The sequence below is a fragment of the Bos mutus genome, chromosome 5 (assembly GCF_027580195.1).
Source record: "Bos mutus isolate GX-2022 chromosome 5, NWIPB_WYAK_1.1, whole genome shotgun sequence".
In the NCBI taxonomy this organism is placed as follows: Eukaryota; Metazoa; Chordata; class Mammalia; order Artiodactyla; family Bovidae; genus Bos; species Bos mutus.
The window spans coordinates 14,609,507-14,630,853 of record NC_091621.1 but is presented as its reverse complement, the minus strand read 5'-3'; the positions used below and the strand labels follow the sequence as shown (position 1 = coordinate 14,630,853).

The 21,347-nt window shown below is 39.5% G+C and overlaps 2 protein-coding genes across 2 annotated transcripts; both read right to left on the bottom strand.

The window, feature by feature from the left end:
• Positions 1 to 7,583: 7,583 nt before the first annotated feature.
• On the bottom strand, positions 7,584 to 8,513 carry LOC102284298 (olfactory receptor 6C4). Its single transcript, XM_005910103.2, has one exon. The coding sequence runs from the start codon at positions 8,511 to 8,513 to the stop codon at positions 7,584 to 7,586; it is 930 nt and encodes a 309-aa protein (XP_005910165.2).
• Positions 8,514 to 19,329: 10,816 nt separating this feature from the next.
• On the bottom strand, positions 19,330 to 20,274 carry LOC102284866 (olfactory receptor 2AP1). The gene has a single exon (XM_005910105.2). The coding sequence runs from the start codon at positions 20,272 to 20,274 to the stop codon at positions 19,330 to 19,332; it is 945 nt and encodes a 314-aa protein (XP_005910167.2).
• Positions 20,275 to 21,347: the final 1,073 nt, after the last annotated feature.

Genomic DNA, 21,347 nt, shown 5'->3' with positions numbered 1-21,347 from the left:
ATATATGGACCACATTTTCTTTATCCGCTCATCTGTTGATGGACGCTTAGGTGCCTTGGCTATTGTTAATAATCCTGCTATGAACATGAGAGTGCAGGTATCTCTTAGAGGTAGTGATTTTGTTTCCTTTGGCTATATGCCCTTAAATGGGATTGCTGGCTCATATGCTAGCTCTATTTTTAATTTATTGAGGAATCTCTATACTGTTTTTCATAGTGGCTGTACCACTTATATCGCCACTAACAATGTACCAGGGCTCTCTTTTCTCCACATCCTTGCCAACACTTGTTCCCTCTTGTCTTTTTGATAATGGACATTCTGAAAAATATAAGATGATCTCTCATTGAAGTTTTAATTAACATTTCCTTAAGGTTTAGTGCTGTTGGCATCTTTTCATGTACTTGTTGGTCATTTGTATATATTCTTTGGAAAAATGTCTATTCAGGTGCTCAGACCCCTTTCTCACACTGATCTCTGGTGTTTGACATATGATAGGTATATCTATAGATTGCTGGGATGGGACTGACAAGAAATAAAATACTATGAGGTTTGTTGCACCCATTTTTTGATAAAGAAGGTAAATTGCACAGAAATTAACTATTCGCCTAGGGCCATGAGGAGAATCTGAAAACAATGTGGAAGCCACTTGAATGTTGCCTCACCAGGATCAGATCTATGATGCTCTCAGGTTTGTTATTTTGTTGTGTAGAAAAGAGATTTTCCCCTGAAGAAATCTATGAAGTTCTGTGAATTATTTTCTCTCATCCCTTTTAGTTTGAGATCAATGACTCAGGAAGTCCATGATCTCTGTCACTGGTCTCTAAATGTGGGGAACATTCACATCAGGGGGTGAGCCATAGGATTTACTGGGGTATGTGATGGAGATATGTCAGTCTTCTAGTTATACCTTATTTCGTGAAATCTAAGATACAATCAAATGTTCCATACAGCATTGTTTTATGTGCCTTTAAGGAAGAAAAGATGCCACCGACTAGACTATGACACTATGCTAAATTACTATTGATCGTAAGACGTTTCTCAGTTTCAGAGATGTTAAAATGTGTGTTTTGAAGTTGATGAAGTATTTTATTTATTTTTAGCTCTTTAAAAACATTTGGTTTTTTAATTGCTATAAAGCATAATCTATATGCTTATACAGAAGTACATATAAATAGTTTTAAAATAAATTAATACACACATATATTGGAACTATATCCTCAACTTCATTTCAAAATATTTACAGACTTGATGTATGATTTAAAAAGTTTGGAGAGCTATTGCCAAAGAGAACTGCTGCCTATCTATTCCCCCCATTTCTTTGCTTCCACTCCCCGCCAGGCAGTCTGTGTTTGCAAATAGGTCTATTTTCTTTGGGGGAGGATAAACATACTTTTGGCTTCCCTGGTGGCTCAGACAGTAAAAAATCCACCTGTAATACAGGAGACCTGCGTTCTATCTCTGGGTTGGGAAGATCCCCTGGAGAAGGCAATGGCTAACTTCTCCAGTATTCGTACCTGGAGAATTCCTTGGACAGACGAGCCTGGTGGACTACATACAGTCCATGGGGTCGCAAAGAATTGGACATGACTGAGCAACTAACACACACACACACACATACACACACAAAAAACTATCCTTTAGCCTCATTAAGAAAGATTTCTGAGTCTGTTATTTTCTCAGAATGAGCCCAAAGGAATTCCCAAGGGCAGTAGAGAATTTGCCCAGTGATTCAGAAGCCCTGGTCTTGGGTCATTTCTGGGGCCTGGCAAAGGAAGCTGCGACCTGCAACTCCCTCTTTTTCAGTACAATCAATGACTTGTTATCTGGGAAGTGGCCTCAGGAACTCGCTAGTCCAGGGACAACACAAGCACCTCAGGTGATGATCCTTCAAAAAGAAAGCAGGAAGTGAACGGACCTGAATGTCCTATGTTTCATGAAGAGTTCAGCCTTGCAGCAAAATGTGGAGGCAACACTGTAGAAATAATCACAGGACTAAGTTTTCATAAAAATTAATTTTCTTGACTCATCTCCATTTCTACCTGGCCTTCTCCAACATATCTGCCCTTTCAGCTGTAACAATTCTGAAACATAGCTATCCAAGGACAAATTTCTGTTGATTAGTCAACATCCAAACCATGTATCAGAAGGGTCAGAGAGAGTCTGTGATGGGGCTGGAAGCTTCCCCTTGTGCCATGGCACATGGTTTCCCCCTGGAACCTAAGGTTCTGAAGTTTTGGGTCATGCAGGAGGCTTCTGAATGGGTCCGACTCAATCAAAATGGGACATTTGCTTTATAGACTCTATTATTGTGGACCCAGAGGATCAATTATGGGAAACAACAAATGGTGCTCAGGGGAATCTGTGCTCAGAACCTACTAATGAGCTTTGGGTGTGGTTGTTTTGGCCACAGTTGTAAGCAGGACAATTTGTGAAAATTCCCCAGAGAAAGGGACGTTTACCTAAAGCTGTCATTTTTGTTAACAATGTATCAGTAGTTGGTAACAAGTGTTGATAAATATTTTTGAGAACTGATGAATATGTTGCAGAGTTCCAAAGAATAGCAAGGAGAGATAAGAAAGCCTTACTCAGCCATCAATACAAAGAAATAGAGGAAAACAATAGAATGAGAAAGACTAGAGATCTCTTCAAGAAAATTAAGAGATACCAAGGGAACATTTCATGCAGAGATGGGCTCAATAAAGGACAGAAATGGTAGAGGCCTAACAGAAGCAGAAGATATTAAGAAGAGGTGTCAGGAATAGACAGAAGAAGTGTACAAAAAAGATCTTCATGACCAAGATAATCACCTTGGTATGATCACTGACCTAGAGCAAGACATCCTGGAATGTGAAGTCAGCTGGGCCTAAGCATCACTATGAACAAAGCTAGTGGAGGTGATGGAATTCCAGTTGAGCTATTTCAAATCCTGGAAGATGATGGTATAAAAGTGCTGCACTCAATATGCCAGCACATTTGGAAAACTCAGCAGTGGCCACAGGACTGGAAAAGGTCAGTTTTCATTCCAATCCCAAAGAAAGGCAATGCCAAAGAATGCTCAAACTACCACACAATTGCACTCATCTCACACGCTAGTAAAGTAATGTTCAAAATTCTCCAAGCCAGGCTTCAGCAGTACGTGAACTGTGAACTTCCAGATGTTCAAGCTCGTTTTAGAAAAGACAGAGGAACCAGAGATCAAATTGCGAACATTTTCTGTATCATCGAAAAAGCAAGGGAGTTCCAGAAAAACATCTATTTCTGCTTTATTGACTATGTCAGGGCCTTTGACTGTGTGGATCACAATAAACTGTGGAAAATTGTGAAAGATGGGAATGCCAGACCACCTGACCTGCCTCTTGAGAAACCTGTATGCAGATCAGGAAGCAACAGTTAGAACTGGACATGGAACAACAGACTCGTTTCAAATAGGAAAAGGAGTATGTCATGGCTGTATACTGTCACCCTGCTAGGCATCTGGTCCCATCACTTCATGGGAAATAGATGGGGAAACCGTGGAAACAGTGTCAGACTTTATTTTTTTGGGGCTCCAAAATCACTGCAGATGGTGACTGCAGCCATGAAATTAAAAGACGCTTACTCCTTGGAAGGAAAGTTATGACCAACCTAGATAAAATATTCAAAAGCAGAGACATTACTTTGCCAACAAAGGTCCATCTAGTCAAGGCTATGGTTTTTGCAGTGGTCATGTATGGATGTGAGAGTTGGAATGTGAAGAAATTTGAGCACCGAAGAATTGATGCCTTTGAACTGTGGTGTTGGAGAAGACTCTTGAGAGTCCCTTGGACTGCAAGGAGATCCAACCAGTCCATTCTGAAGGAGATCAGCCCTGGGATTTCTTTGGAAGGAATGATGCTAAAGCTGAAACTCCAATACTTTGGCCACCTCATGCGAAGAGATGACTCATTGGAAAAGATTCTGATGCTGGGAGGGATTGGGGGCAGGAAGAGAAGGGGATGATAGAGAATGAGATGGCTGGATGGCATCACTGACTCAAGGGACGTGAGTCTGAGTGAACTCCGGGAGTTGGTGATGGACAGGGAGGCCTGGTGTGCTGCGATTCATGGGGTTGCAAAGTGTTGGACACGACTGAACTGAACTGAGAGTATATCATGAGAAATGCTGGGCTGGAAGAAGCACAAGCTGGAATGGATTGCCGGGAGAAATATCAATAACCTCAGATATGCGGATGACACCACCCTTATGGCAGAAAGTGAAGAAGAACTAAAGAGCCTCTTGATGAAAGTGAAAGAGGAGAGTGAAAAAGTTGGCTTAAAGCTCAAAATTCAGACAACTAAGATCATGGCATCCGGTCCCATCACTTCATGGCAAATAGATGGAGAAACAGTGGAAACAGTGGCTGACTTTATTTTTCTGGGCTCCAAAATCACTGCAGATGGTGATTGCAGCCATGAAATTAAAAGACACTTACTCCTTGGAAGGAAAGTTATGACCAACCTAGATAGCATATTCAAAAGCAGAGACATTACTTTGCCAACAAAGGTCTGTCTAGTCAAGGCTATGGTTTTTCTGGTGGTCATGTATGGATGTGAGAGCATGACGGATTCAAGTCAATGTATGGCAAAACCAATACAATATTGTAAAGTAAAATAAATAAATTAATTAAATAAAAAAAAAGAAAGCTAAGTGCCAAAGAATTGATGCTTTTTAACTGTGGTGTTGGAGAAGACTCTTCAAAGTCCCTTGGACTGCAAGGAGATCCAGCCAGTCCATCCTAAAGGAAATCAGTCCTGAGTGTTCATTAGTAGTACTGATGTTGAAGCTGAAACTCCAATACTTTAGCCACCTGATGTGAAGGGCTGACACATTTGAAAAGACCCTGATGCTGGGAAAGATTGAGGGCAGGAGGAGAAGGGGACAACAGAGGATGAGATGGTTGGATGGCATCACCAACTCAATGGACGTGAGTTTGGGTAGACTCCGGGAGTTGGTGATGGACAGGGAAGCCTGGCGTGCTGCAGTTCATGGGGTTGCAAAGAGTCAGACACGACTGAGCGACTGAACTGAACTGAACTGATGAGTATGTTGGAAGGAACTGAAGACAACTTTGTCATTCTTACAGACTTGTCTGGTCCATTCATGAGATCTATATACATTGAGTTAGTTCATCAGTTTTTAAATCATTTTAAAATGTGTTATTTATTTGTATTTGGCTGTGCTGGGTCTTTGGTCTGTGGTAGTTTTCCTCTAGTTGTGGTAGGTGGGGGCTACTCTTTAGTTGTAATGTGCATGTAATATGCTCGCTCTAGAGTGTGGGCTCAGTAACTGTGGCTCATGTGCTTAGTTGCCCTGAGGTATGTGGGATCTTCCTGGACCAGGGTTAAACCCAATGTTCCCTGCATTGGCAGGCGATGGTGGTTCTTAAACATTGGAGCACCATGGAATTTTTAAATTGGCTTTAAATCCTACTATAATACTAAAATATTTTATTCAGATGTGGCAGTTCAATATGTCAGCAAATTTAGAAAACTCAGCAGTGGCCACAGGACTGGAAAAGGTGAGTTGTCATTTTAATCACAAAGAAGGACAATGCCAAAGAATGTTCAAACTACTGCACATTTATGCTCATTTCACATGCTAGCAAGGCAATGCTCACAATTCTTCAAGCTAGGCTTCAGAAGTATGTGAACTGAGAAGCTTCAAATGTACAAACTGGATTTAGAAAAGGCAGAGGAACCAGAGATCAAATTGCCAACATCTGATGGATCATAGAGAAAGCAAGGGAATTCTAGAAAAATATCTACCTCTGCCTCATTTACTATGCTAAAGCCTTTGACTGTGTGGATCACAACAAATGGTGGAGAATTCTTAAAGAGATGGGAGTACCAGACCACCTTATCTGTCTCTTAAGAAACCTGTATGCAGGTCAAGAAGCAACAGTTAGAGCTGGACACGGAAAAACTGACTGGCTCAAAATTGTGAAATGTGTAAGTATGTCAAGACTGTATAGTATCACCGTGCTTATTTAACTTGTGCTTCCCTGGTGGCTCAGATGGTAAAGAATCTGCCTGTAATGTGGGAGACCTGGATTTGATCCCTGGGTTGGTAAGATTCCCTGGAGAAGGGAAGAGCTATCCACTCCAGTATTCTTGCCTGGAGAATTCCATGGACAGAGGAGCCTGGCAGGATGCAGTCCATGGGGTCCCAAAGAGTTGGACATGACTCTTCACTTTGTTTAACTTATATGCAGAGTGAAAGTGAAAGTTGCTCAGTCATGTCCAACTCTTTGTGACCCCATGGATTATACAGTCCATGGAATTCTCCAGGCCAAATACCAGAGTGGGTAGCCTTTCCCTTCTCCAAGGGATCTTCTCAACCCAGGGATCAAACCCAGGTCTCCTGCATTGCAGGCAGATTCTTTATCAGCTGAGCCACAAGAAATCATGTGAAATGCCAGGCTGGTAAATCATAAACTGGAATCAAGATTGCTGGGAGAAATATCAACAACTTTGGATATGCAGATGATACCACTCTAATGGCAGAAAGTGAAGAGGAACTAAAGAGCTTCTTGATGAATGTGGAAAGAGGAGAGTGAAAAAGCTGGCTTCAAATTCAACATTCAAGAAACTAAGATCATGGCACCTGGCCCCATCACTTCATGGAAAATAGATGGGGAAAAAGTGGAAATAGTGATAGCTTCAAACTTGGGCTCCAAAATCACTGAGGATGGTAATGGCAGCCATGAAATTAAAAGACACTTGCTCCTTGAAAGGAAAGCCATGACCAACCTAGACAGTGTATTAAAAAGCAGAGACATTACTTTGTTGCCAAAGTCCATGTACTCAAAGCTATGGTTTTTCCAGTAGTCTTGTAAGAATGTGTGAGTTGGACCATAAAGAAGCCTGAGTGCTGAAGAATTGATGCTTTCAAACTGTGGTGCTGGAGAAGGCTCTCGAGAATCTCTTGAACTGCAAGCAGGTCAAACCAGTCAATCTTAAAGGAAATCAACCCAAATATTTATTGGAAGAACTGATGCTGAAGCTGAAGCTCCAATACTTTGGCCACCTGATGGGAAGAGCCGACTCATTGGAAAAGACCCTGATTGAAAGACAAAAGGAGAAGGCAGTGGATGAGGATGAGGATGAGATTGTTTAGATAGCATCACTGAATCAGTGGACCTGAATTTGAGCAAACTCCGGGAGATGGTGGAGGACAGAGGAGCCTGGCATGCTGCAGTCCATGGGGTCACAAGGAGTTGGACATGACTTAGTGACTGAACAACAACTAAAATATTTTATTGAGATGTGGCAGTTCAGATGGGTACCCCTGCATGATGTGATTGTGGTATGTTGTTAATACAGAATCAGAAACCTCAGAGTCTAGTTCTAGTTCAAGTCTCAGTTGTGGCATGTGAGAAGTAGTTCCCTGACCAGAAATTGAACCCAAGCCCCCTGCTTTGGGAGTGTGGAGTCTTAGCCGATGGGCCACCAGGGAAGTCCCCTGAGATACTGCTTTAATAAGAAGAGGGTTGAAGAAGTTATCCTTGAGAAGAACTTCATAAATATTATTCAGATTCTGTTTTAAGTTTGAGGTCTTTACATTCACTAAAGACTCACAATCTTTCTGGCCACATTTTTGAAGGCTTGTTTTACTTGTTCATTCCTCAGAGTATAAATGAATGGGTTCAATAAAGGGGCGATTGAGGTATTGAGCACAGCGACTCCCTTATTGAAGGCAACCCCTTCTTTTGCTGAGGGTTTTATGTACATGAAGATGCAACTACCATAAGAGAGGGAGATGACAATCATGTGGGATGAGCATGTGGAAAAGGCTTTCTTCCTTTGCTGAACAGAGGGGATCTTCAGAACAGTCTGGATGATGTTTGTGTAGGAGAGAATCACCAGCATCAGGGTGAGCACCAACGTCACAACTGCTAAGATGAAGTCAACCAGCTCCAGGAGTCTTGTGTTTGAGCAAGATATTTCTATGAGGGGTCCATAGTCACAATAATAATGATTCAGCATGTTGGAGGCACAGAAGTCCAGTTGACTGGTCAGGATGATTGGGGATAAAATGACGAGAAATCCACCTAGCCAGGACCAGAGGATCAGCTGGATGCAGACTCTGCTGTTCATGATGGTCATGTAATGTAGGGGTTTGCATATGGCCACATAGCGGTCATAGGACATGGCAGCCAGAAGGTAAAACTCTGTGGCCCCCAGGAATATGGCAAAGAAGTACTGAGTGAAGCAGCCAGCAAAGCTGATGCTCTTGTTTCCAGTTGATATGCTGAACAGTAGCCTAGGAGTAAATGTGGTTGTAAAGGAAATTTCTAAGAAGGAGAAGTTCCAGAGGAAGAAATACATGGGCGTGTGGAGGTGGGAGTCCAGTAGTGTGAGGGTGATGATCGTCAGGTTTCCAATAATGCTGAATACGTAGGTGAGGAAGAGAAGTATGAAGATTACAGACTGAAGCTCTGGGATGTCTGTTAGTCCCAGCAGAATGAATTCTGTTATATAGGTTTGGTTTTTCATTGTTACCCTTTGCTGCCTACAAAGGAAAGAAATCAGTGATGAGAATGGAAGAGGAGCTCAGAAACCTTTGGGAGAGCCTAAGCGTTTCTTGTTGAATTGGTTCAAATGCCTTTTTTTTCTGTCATTTTGACTTAAATGAATTTTTCTATTGGACAGAAGTTGACTCTTCACAAGAATTCCTGTTTTTAAAAAATCAATTTATTGGTTTTTGTTTTGTTTTGTTTTACTTTGCTGTTGAGTTGTGTGAGTTCCTTATGATTTATTAAGCCTTTATCAGGTGCATGGTTTCCAAATATTATCTACCATTCTGGTTGGTTGCCTTTCATTTCATTCATGGTTTCTTGAATGAAAGCTGGGGATAAGCTTTTAATTTTAACTAATTTATTAACTTATTAATTAATTAATTGTAGTTCCCTAATGAAGGATGGAACCCTTGCCCCCTGCAGTAGAAGTGCAGAGTCTTAACCACTGGACTGCCAGGGAAGTCCCAAGGATTATTTTCTTAAATTTCCATGTATGAGGGTTTTCTCCATGGTCCTTTTCAACTTTTCATGTACTTCCCTAGTTTACCTTCTAAACCAATGCCTAAGTTATCATTTTCTATATGTCCTATTTTATTTTCATTTTCAATGTTAACTTTACTTTTGATCTTTCTTCATTTCTGCTAATTTGGCAGTGAAATTTCACTTCCATAATGCTCTTGGTCTCAGTGAGAGAAAAAATGCTAACTTGTTAGCTATAGTTGAGGAGTCTTTAGAATAGAATCAGCAATGCCATTATAACTATGATAACGAAAGATGCCCCAACTTTTCTTTGATGTTTTAGATTTGTGGACCATTGTAACTAATGTCACCAGTCTCACAATCTTTGCTGCTGGTGTCAGCTTTCCCTCAGGTCCTAGTTATCCTGTCTTAGGTGGCTTTAGCAGAGAAGCAGATGGTATCTCTCCAATCAGATACCTGCTGTCATTTTCTTCCATATCCATGTTTATTAATAAGCATGTAATTTTACTCTGGCTAGAAAAATATAACTGAAACAAAAAATTGTGAACCTTATTGAGAAATTTGATTTTTTTCTTCTAGTATTTTTATTTTTTTAAATTTCTGCCTTTAACTAGTGGTTTCTCCCTAATTTTTCCTCCTTTCTTCAGACACTAATGATGTCTCTCTTACTTTGGACTTCTTTCTCCCAAACACACATACAGGTGGTTAGCCTGCTTTAGTTTCCACATGAGTGAAATGGTACTGTCTTACACCTGTCTCATGTTACCCCTCAAGTGGATATTTGTAGGCCTGAATTCTTATTTCATTTTCATCTCCATATCATTAGCTTTAACATATTTCTTTTAGATATTCTCCCCTCTAACTAAACTTAATATGTTAAAATTATATCAGCATATTTCTATCTTGTGATTAAAACTTCTTTAAATTTCCAAGCTCTTTGATAGATTTTTTTTGTTTGGTGTTTTAAGATATTTACTTTAGAAATAGTGTTGGTTCTCTTGCCTTTCCTCTGCTCTTAAGGAACTTACATTCAGTGTTTGGAGAGATGTAATGTACACATGAAATAGATAATGGTTGGGACTTCTCTGGTGGTCCAGGGGTTAAGCATCCAACTACCAGTGTGAGGGACACAGGTTTGATCCCTGATCCAGGAGGATTCCACATGCCGTAGGGCGACTAGGCCTGTAGGCCGCAACCACTGAGCTTGTGTGCCCTAGAGCCTATGCTCTGCAACAAGAGAAGTCATTACAATGAGAAGCCTGTGCACTGCAACTAGAGTAGCCTCTGCTTGCTGAAACTAGAGAAAGCCCATGCATAGCAATGAAGACCCAAAGCAGCCAAAAACAAAAATAAATTAAAAATATAGAAAATGGTTAATGACTGAATAGAATACATTAATTCCTATCTTAAAAATATTATTTTATACAAAGTGGCAGTTTTATAACTTCATGTTTTCTGTTAGAAGTCAGTTGAGAAAACTGTGTTTATAGACCACTGTTGTTTAGTAGCTAAGTCGTGTCCGACTCTTTGCAACCCCATGAACTGTAGCCTGCCAGGCGCCTCTGTCCACGGGATTTCCCAGGCAAGGATACTGGAGTGGGCTGCCACTTCTTTCCCCAGGATAGACCACTGACCTAAGTTTAATTTTCTGATTACTTAGCCACTCACATTCAAAAGGAAAATTAGTCCTTGCATTGACCCTGGCAATATATGGCTCAAGCAAACAGTTTCTCTGTGTTTCTGTAGCCATAAGGCTACAGAAGTTATAGGCCTCTGTGAGAGCTGGCCTCTTTATTCACTTCCAGCAGATCTCCTGTGCAAATGGGTAGGAAAATCAGTGAGTTAAGTCCAGTTGCTAAGCACGTTATCTGAGTAAGATAATCTGTGCAAAGTGTAATTAGCATTTGTGAGATGTTTTATGGAATTAAAAAAAAATTGTGGTCAAAAACACAAGATAAAATTTACCATCTTAACCATTTTTTTATTTTTTAAAAATATATTTATTTTTTAATTGAAGGATAATTGCTTTACAGAATTTTGTTGCTTTCTGCCAAACATCAACACGAATCAGCCAAAGTGTGGAGTTCGATGTTAAGCATATCCACATTGTTGTGCAACAGATCTCCAGAACATTTTCATCTTGTAAAGCTGAAATGCTATGCCTGTTGAACAACTCTCCCTACTCCTGCTCAACTGCTGCTCCTGGCAGCCACCATTTTACTTTCTATTTTTATGATTTTGACTACTTTAGACATCTCATGTAAGTGGAATCATACACTGTGTATGTATGTATGTATTTTTGTGACTGGTTTATTTCACTTAGTGTAATGTCCTCAAGGTTAATAATCCATGTGACAGGATTTCCTTCCTTTTAAAGATTGAATAATATTCCATTGTATGTATATGTCACATTTTATCTATCCATTCATCTGCTGATGGGTTGCTTCCATTTCTTGATTATTATGAATAAAGCTGCTATAATCATGGGTGTCCAAATATATCTTCAAGATTCTACTTTCATTTCTTTTGGATATATATGCAGAAGATATTTTGCTGGATAATATTATAATTCTATTTTTAGTTTTGTTAGAAATAGCCATACTGCTTTCCATGGGGACCACATTCTATGTGGAAATTTTATATCAAAATGAGTATCTGAATGTCTGTGGCACAGGATAAATACAGAGAGCTGTCTTATTCTAAGAATTAACATAAATGATGCATTCTATTTGGGCATTATCCATTCTCTGTTTTATGGGTATATGTCACCTTTCCAAAAACAGATTGTAAGTTCCTTAAGAGCAGAGGAAGAACAGGAGAACCAACACTTATTGAATGATTGTAGTGTTGGTATTAAAGTAGGCTCTTTCATAAATAATATTCTTCTTCTTTTTTGGTATTCTTTTACCCCCCAGTAACACTGGCTAAAGCACACAGCATAATAAATACATAATTGTTAAATAAATGAAAAAAAAGTGCTTTTTCTCTCTATTCCTTATTTTGCTCTTCATTTAGCCTTTTACCTTTGGCAATTTGCTATATAAACTGTAAATTTTTCTTAGCTTTTTAAAATCTAACAACAAATAGGAGCATTTAAGAGTCAGTCTAAGGTAAAGTCTCTTGAGCCTATAAATGGACTTTACTGTTTCCTGTCTCTCTTTCACTGATGCAAGTCAAGGAGTCATGTGTGTTATCTGGACTTTGCTCTAAGAGCTGAGAGCCCAGCCTTTATCAGCAAGGTTGTATTTTGAAATTTTCCTTGTCCACACTTGGTGCTTTTCTACCACCAAATAATAAAAATCTATATTTCTCTTATTTGTTATTGTGGGTGAGGGGAATATAATAATTTTAAAATGTATATAAGGACTTCCCAGGTGACATAGTGGTAAAGAATCCACCTGCCAATGCAGGAGACACAGAGGCACTCTGTTTCAATCCCTGGGTTGGGAAGATCCCCTGGAGTAGAAAATGGCAACCCACTCCAGTATTCTTGTCTGGGAGATACCATGGACAGAGAAGCCTGGGGGCTACAGTCCATGGGGTCACAGAGTCAGACCTGACTTAGTGACAACAACAAATGTATATATAGTTCATTTGGACTCTCTCTCTTGCTTAGTTTTCATAATATTGAGTTGTCAGCGACGGAAAGGCAAATCTCAGACACCAAATAACTTCAGGAGGGGCTTTCAGGAACTAATTAAATTCTTACCATCAACACTTGGTGGTGGTGGTTTAGTCACTAAGTCATGTCTGACTCCTGTGACTGCATGTACTGTAATTCACCAGGCTCCTCTGACCACTGACACTAAGGGAGTGGTGTTCCTTTGCACTCAGACTCTTCCATCCTACGCCCTCTAAGCCTCCTAGACGGGCTGAGTCACTTCATTTGGAATACGGGTATAGCTTTAACACAGAACCAGGAAAGGGACTACCAGATTATTTGGTCATAATATACTTTTACAAAAGCTCAGCATTTGTCCTAAGAAAGAAGCCTCAAATTTCTAGAATCCTTTAGGCATCTTCCTGTTCTGATCTTTTAAGGTCCCTGAAACAAAGAAATCCTAAGCCCACCTCCCTATATCCCTGGCCTCGGGATCACCAGGGAGCCATCTCTGCCATTGTCCCTAAGAATATCCTAATCACAAGGATGTATGGAACATGGCCACATCATCCAGTGCCTGAACGTTCAGGCTCTTGAACTTCCTGGTCATTAATTTTTGGTCTTTGGTGAACAAACTGTGTGTTATCATTCAAACCTTTATATTCATATTCCACACAAATTCTATAATAATTCTGCTTCCATAGTTTTACAAAGCTATTCATTACAACCTTGTCTGTAAACATAAAAACTTGGAAACAGTGAAAATTTCCATCAATAGGAAAGTGACTAAGTAATTTTGGTGCCTCCAAACTATAAAATGCATTAAATAAAGAAAATAAATGGCAAAGATTTATGTGAACTCACTTGGAAGGACACATCTGGTATATTGCTATATGAATAAAGGAAGCTGTTGAATAATTGTGTATTATATTATTCCATTTGGTCTAAAAAATATATATCTTCTGCTCTAAAATTATATTTTTATGTGCATGGTCATACAGATCTGGAAAAATTGCTATCAGTATTATTTTTATGGAGTTAGATGAAGAAGTGGGGACATAAGGGGAGCTGTGTCTTTTTATTTTATACTTATCTACATTATATGAATGCAACAAAGCAAGCATAAGTTGCTTTTTAATGAAAAAAAAATCACAGTAATATGATTTCATGCTCTATAGTCACAAACAAGGAACACAGATATAAGTATAAGCTGAGGATATACTTACACTTGACTTTCAGGGTGGTCCTGTAGGATTTTACCCATACATGTCCATGCGATGAATCACAATTTAGAAGTCAGATGTAGAGGAAAGGTAGAATAAAACTGAACTTGTTTCACTTCCCACAACTGCTTATTCACCTAATTATTCACAAAAATTCACACACCTATGGAAATTTCATAGGAAAAATGCTATTTCTTTTCTATATATCAGTTTAGCTGTCATTCACTACTTTTTATTTCCACATTAGTTTAAAATGCACCCTGGCTGGCAAGTAATCCTTTGAGATGTGATTTATTTAAGTTAAACACATTTATCGTAGTGATAGTAGAAAGCACCCTCCCTTCAAATTCTGATTTCCTCTGTTCTGACCCTTCTGAGCCTGAATAGGTGCTGTCTCTGACTTTATACTAGATAGAAGCATATTTTAAATGTTCTATTCAGGGGAGGCCTCAGAACAATCAGTTGAGGAAAGAAAAGATCCCAGGAGGCCCACATTCAGAGCATGCTAATGAACCCTGTTTTTTGAGAACTCTGGAACTGAACTTTTAATAAGGGATTGGGGAAGAAGCCCAAAGAGACCGAGGAACATGTTTTTTGAGCCATTTACCACATGCTGGGCATAATTCTAAACATATCTTCATTACATTATGCATAATGCTAGACAATATACCTTAATAACTTGCTTAATGTTCATAACACCATGTCATATATCTCCTGAGGAGCAAAACGGTATCAGAGCATCTGCCTTCTGTTGCTGTGGTGATCTTACCTTTGTCAAGTAACATGAATCCTGTGGAGGGTTTAGCGTTTTCCCCATTAGTTTCTTTCCCTTCCCTTCAGTCTTCTATGTCCTGAAAACTATTCTCAGAAGGAAGACTGGAGGCCCTGTGTCCTTCTTCTCTTTCTTCTATAGGGCTTGAAAACCCCTCCTCCACGTATTTACTGATGCTCTCAATTTTTAAACCTTTACACAGATATGATAATTGTCATGTGGCTCCCTAAGGGCTTAAAATTCAAATTTCCTTTATAAAAGGATTTTCAGATTGGATTGGTCAAAGGAATAAGATCAATAATTTGCTTTGGCCAAAATCTGCTATATAATATTAATTTTCCACTTGTGCTCAGTGTGAGGAATGTTTCTCACTGGGGTTGCTCCTTGACAGATGAAAGTTACCTTAGCTACTTGTGGGAGCAACTTCTCCCCCTGTTCCCAGTTTGGCTTTTGATGGAGAGATGGAATGGGTGAGTGTGGCATATATGTATTTCTGAGTATGCTAATGAGATACAGCATAACAGCAAGTAGAGCTCTTTAGGAAAGACAAACATAGGCCTCAGAGAATATCAGAGGGCAATAACCATAACAGTAGGTATATAAGGAAAAGGCAAGAGAGGTGGAGTAGCAGAACCTTAACGTTAAGATTTGCAGAAGGGATTAACGCAATCTAGCCTAGAACTTCAAGGGAAAGGACATTTATTTGTGGATAATCTGTGATGTCACAGACTAGACAAAGAGATAATTTTATGATAGTTATGATAGACTTTATTTTTCTCCCAGTCCACACCTCCTTTTGAGAGAACTTGGCCAGAGGAGAATGACCTAGGTATAGACATGAGCTAATTACATTCTCCTTTTTGAAATTTGGAGTTAGGTACAGAGACTATGTTGATAAATTATGGGTGATCAAGCTAGAAGGTAATACATATAAATAAATAAATATTTCTTCTTAAATTTTTTTAATTTTAAAAATTTTTATTGGCATACAGTTAATTTATACAATGTTGTGTTAGTTTCAGGTGTACAGCAAAGTGAATCAGTTACACATATATTGACTCTTTTTTTGATCCTTTTCCCATATAGGCCATTGCAGAGTATTGAATAGAATTCCCTGTGCTATATAGTAGGTCCTTATTACTTATCTATTTTATATAGAGTAGTGTGTATATATCAATCCCTTCTCTATGTTTATAAGAGACATCATGGGATAACATTATGGTAAATAAAACACATAATTTGGATGGATGAAAATGCTGAACTGGGAAAAGAAATTCATATCCTGAATGAAATTTTATTCTAGTGAAGACAACTGCTGCTCCCCACTGTAACAGAATAGATCCTGTACAATTATCTGACTAGTGAGTGGTTGATGGCATATGGTGCCATGCCACAGGAGATTAGATGCAGCACAGACAGTGGTCAGATCAGTCTTGGTGAGGAAAGGCTCATGCATAATTCACAGTGTGTAAAGTAATTAGCCTCCAATTAAAATAAATAAATTAATTTTAAAAAAGAAGGAAAAAAAGTCATGTTTATTTAAAGTAGAATTTACATTCAGTAAAACTCCAAAACTTGGCAAATGCAGTCATCATCATAGTCAAAGTGTAGAACAGTTCTTCGATTGCTCCACCCCCAAACCCTGTGCAACAAACTCTTCCCCAATTCTTAAGAATCCACTGATCTGTTTTCTATCAAGGGGGTCAAATTTAGTCATTAAATGGTCTAGTATAGAAAAAATTACAAGCAGAAAACCCCCAATTTTTTTAAAATTTTATTTTATTTTTAAACTTTACAATATTATATTAGTTTTTGCCAAATATCGAAATGAATCTGCCACAGGTATACCTGTGTTCCCCATCCTGAACCCTCCTCCCTCCTCCCTTCCCATACCCTCCCTCTGGGTCGTCCTAGTACAGCATACTTTGAAACATACATTTAGAATATTCTTTTGAATATTCTTTTAGAATGAGATTTGAAAATAACTTTTGTCAATTAAAGTAGCTGACAAGTTGTCTTAAGATAGTTGTAGAAAAGCTAGTTTAGTTACTGGGGCTGGGGCTGGTTGATAGAAAACCCATTTTAAATAATGGAATTGAATTCTTTCTTTTCCCAAACTTTATTTTTTTTTATTTTGTATTGGGGTATAGCAGATTGGAATGGAATTCTAAAGAAGTTCTCTAAAAGCAGATATATGTGCTTTTTTTTTTTTTTTTTTTTCAGCTATGCCATGTGGCTTGCACAATCTTCATTCCCCAAACAAGGATTGAACCCTGGGCTATGGCAGTGAGATTGTCAAGCCCTAACCTCTGGACCATCATGGAATTCCTGAGATAGCTGTTCTTACAGATATCAGTATTTGGTATCTTTTTGAAAGTTCACTCCTGCTACCATCATGAAAGGCACAAAAGACAGCAAAAACTCTATTTTGTATATATCAATTGTCACATGTTCAAATACACCTTATTTCCATGAAAAGCTGCTTTCAAGCACCACAGTTCTGTCTTTCAAACATCAGCTCTGAAGTTTTTCAGCATCTTGAACTGAATTGAATTGCACTCTGGATGAAAAGCTGATCCCTCTTAAAGAGGATAATAGAAGATTCATGTTGTTCAGAAGAGATATGGATGTGGAAAGGAGAAGCTTCTTTAGAGAGGTCAGGAGCCATAGGTGGGATAATATAGGCTTTTGCAAGCTTTCAACTTCCTAAAGAGATTCACCTCCTAAAGGCTTATAATGAAAGCTTGGAGAAAGTCGAAATTCAAGGCTACTTAAAATACTTAGAAACACTTAGAAGATGGACTTTAGTTGGAGTGGGTGGAAGGTTGTACTACTCAGAAGTTCAGCAAGTGTACTCTGGCATCAGACATATTTAGTATTTAATTCTAATGCAGGCACTCAGCTGTGTGACCCCGCACAACTTATTTCACCTCTTTTCTCTTCCATTCCCTCATTTGTAAAATAGAGAGGAATTTCTAGGCAGATCTAAGTCATCCATATGAGGCATGCCTTGCTAATTCATTGCTCTCAGTACGTAAACTCTCAAAGGTTGGAGGTTCTTCACTTAAAAAGATTCAGTTCTGGGATCCCTCATTCATTTGTTCACCCAGCCACCCATGTACTCATCCATTATTCATTTATCCAGTCAACAATGAATTGCTGAACACCTATCACTGGTCGATATTGTAGATGGAACTGTGATCAAAGATATTAGCTTTGAATTTGCAATCTTACAGACAAGAAGAGAACATAGTTTCATATAACCATTTTTATGATATATACTGTGATATACTGTGTACTGTGAAAGCATAGATACTAGTAGTGAGAAATGATAGGGAACACAACTTGGAGGTTGTTTTTATTTTCATTTCTCCACTCTTGACATTCCATTTTACAATTCCTAAATTTTTAGCTTTTACCCACCAGTATCCCACAACAGTCAGACTTCTTCCTGTCCCATCCTCAAATTCTGCGTTTTTGAAGATGGTTATGATCAATAAGAACACCCTAATTGTCATAATGTCTTTCTTCATATTAATTGGTTTCTGCAGCATTTCACATTGCCAACTATCTATTTTTCTTGAAACATTCTCTTCCCATGAATTCCACAGATATATTGACTTCTTTTTTTTATTTAAAAATTTTATTTTTGGCTGTGCTGGGTCCTTGTTGCTGCTCAGGCTTTTTCTAGTTGCTGAAAGCAGGGCTACTCTTCATTGTGGTGGCTTCTTCTGTTGCAGAGCACTGGCTCTAGGCAAGTGGGCTCAGTAGTTGCTGTAGATGGGTTTAGTTGCTCAGCGGCATGTGGGATATTCCTGGCCCAGGGGTTGAAACTTTGTCCCCTGCATTGGCAGGTGGATTCTTAACCACTGGACCACCAGGGAACTCCTCTATTGACTTCTTAGCACCTTCTCTGCCTCTTCTGCTCACCCTCTTTTATTCATGACACCCTCAATTTTCACATCAATTTCTATTTCAATAGCTATGGATTGCTAAACCCATAAAAAATAGAAGTAAAAGTGTTAGTCTCTTAGTCATGTACAACTCTTTGTGATCCCATGGACTATAACCTGCCAGGTTCCTCTGTTCATGGAATTCTTCAGGCAAGAATACTGGAGTGGGTAGCTCTTCCCTTCTCCAGGGGATCTTCCTGACCCAGGGGGGATCTTCCTGACCCAGGGAAGGTCTTCCTGAACTCCTGTCTCCCACATTGCAGTGAATACTTTACCATCTGAGCGAAAATCTTGTCCCAAATCCAAATGACTTGACATTATGAGCACTTAATTTATTTAAAATGGGATTTAACTTAATTCAAAACTAAAATATATTATTTCCTCAACTCTCTCCTTCTCCTTTTTATTTCACTGAAATGAATGACAATGTTTACTCAATCTTGTAGGACTTAAATTTGGTATTCCTACCAGCAATATTCTTTCTACTCAAGTTTCTTCCTCTTATTTTTACTTGCTTGACCTATTCCTACTTGTTAAGACTGAGTTCAAAATGGCACTCCCTCTGAAAACATTTATTGACTCACTAATTCAGGTGGAACTGCTTTTTCATTGATAAAGCCTAATCGTTTCTTTATATGAACACTTACAGGTTATAATTTATTTATTTTCCAGTCTTTCTCACTGGCCTGAAGTTTAACTGTATATTGGAAGCCTAGTAATTGGCAGAGAGTTTGGTACATAGTAAGGACTCATCCATTAAGGCTTTAATTATTAAATTCTTTAAGATTCACGAGCTTCTGGACTGTATCCTTGAAGGCTTGTTTTACCTGTTGATTCCTTAGGGTGTAAATGAAGGGGTTCAGCAAAGGTGCAGCTGAGGTACTGAGCAGAGCTACTCCCTTGTTGAACGTGTCCACTTCTTTTGCTGTGGGCTTAACATAAATGAAGAAGCAGCTTCCATAAGAGAGAGAAATGACAACCAAGTGGGAAGAACAGGTGGAAAAGGCATTTGTCCTTTGATGGGCAGAGGGGAGTTTCAGAATAGTCCTGATAATGTACGTGTAGGAGAGAATGACTAGCACCAGCGTGACCACCAGGGTCACCGACGCCACAAGAAAGGCCACCTTCTGTATGAGGTTTGTGTCTGAACAGGAGAGCTCCCGAAGGGGCTCATAGTCACAGAAATAATGATTCAGCCGATTGGATTCACAGAAGTCCTGCTGACTCATCAGAGTGATTGGTGGTATAATAACCATTAGCCCAGCCAGCCAAGAGCAGAGAACAAGTTGGGTGCAGACTTTGCTGCTCATGGTGGTTGTGTAATGCAAGGGTTTGCATACAGCCACATAGCGGTCATAGGACATGGCAGCCAGAAGGTAAAACTCTGTGGCCCCCAGGAATATAGCAAAGAAACACTCAGCAAAGCAGCCAGCAAAGCTGATGCTCTTGTTCCCTATTGTGATGCTGATCAGGACCCTGGGAATGAAGATGCTTGTGAAGGAAATTTCTAAGAAGGAGAAGTTTCGGAGAAAGAAATACATGGAGGTCTGAAGATGAGAGTCCAGCAAGGTGAGGATGAGGATTGTCAGATTTCCAATGATGCTGAGTAAATAGGTGAGGAACAGAAAGATGAAAACCATCACCTGGAGTTCAGGGACATCTGTTAGACCTAGCAGGATGAACTCAGTCAACACGGTTTTATTTTTCATTGCTGAAAAAGTTTATCTCAAGGTAGAATAGTGATAGTGATGAAAGTTGATAAAGGAAGAGGAGCTCTGAAATGGACAGATGGAATCTGAAAAAAACAAAAGGAGATGAACTTTTCCTCTGATAATATGACCCAGCCCAGTGGCCCAACTGAATGGTGTTGGGTCCTTGCCAATCTCTTTTGCCCTGCATAGAAAAGTTGTCATTATTTTCCCACATGGTACTCTCCCCAGTGCCAATATGAAATAAATACATGCCTCATAGATGATGTTTAAATAGCTTTTGGGATGAGTTATTAAAGGAATGCTTCCAGCAGCTGCCTCCTTCTAGAATAGTTTGTAATTTTCTTTCTTCTATATTCTCTTTTCTTTCTTTCTACTGATTCCATTTATTGCTCTATGTGTTTGTCTAACTTTTCTCAGACTAGCTGTTTTTCTTACTCTCCCCTGCCATTTTTGCTTTTATTTTTCATGTGACTATAGCAGTCTCTCATTTTCCTTCTTGTTCAACTCCCTTGGATTCCCTTGGTGTCAAAAAGTACCAGCTCCTCACTTCTTTCCAGTGGACCTTCCATGCTTCTCTCCTTGCCTGTCCACTAGAATTCAAAGTTCTCTATATTAGGATTATGTCATTCTGTTCTCTGAACCATTCCATATACTTGTCTGCTGCTGCTGCTGCTAAGTTGCTTCAGTTGTGTCTGACTCTGTGCGACCCCAGAGACGGGAGCCCACCAGGCTCCCCCGTCCCTGGGATTCTCCAGGCAAGAACACTGGAGTGGGTTGCCATTTACTTCTCCAGTGCATGAAAGTGAAAAGTGAAAGTGAAGTCACTTAGTCGCGTCCGACCCTCAGTGACCCCATGGACTGCAGCCTATCAGGCTCCTCCGTCCATGGGATTTTCCAGGCAAGAGTGCTGGAGTGGGTTGCCATAGCCTTCTCCGATATGCCTGTCTCGGATTTAGTAAATATTCAGTCCAGTCCAGTTCAGTCGCTCAGTCGTGTCCTACTCTTTGCGACCCCATGAACCTCAGCATGCCAGGCTTCCCTGTCCATCACCAACTCCCGGAGTTTACCCA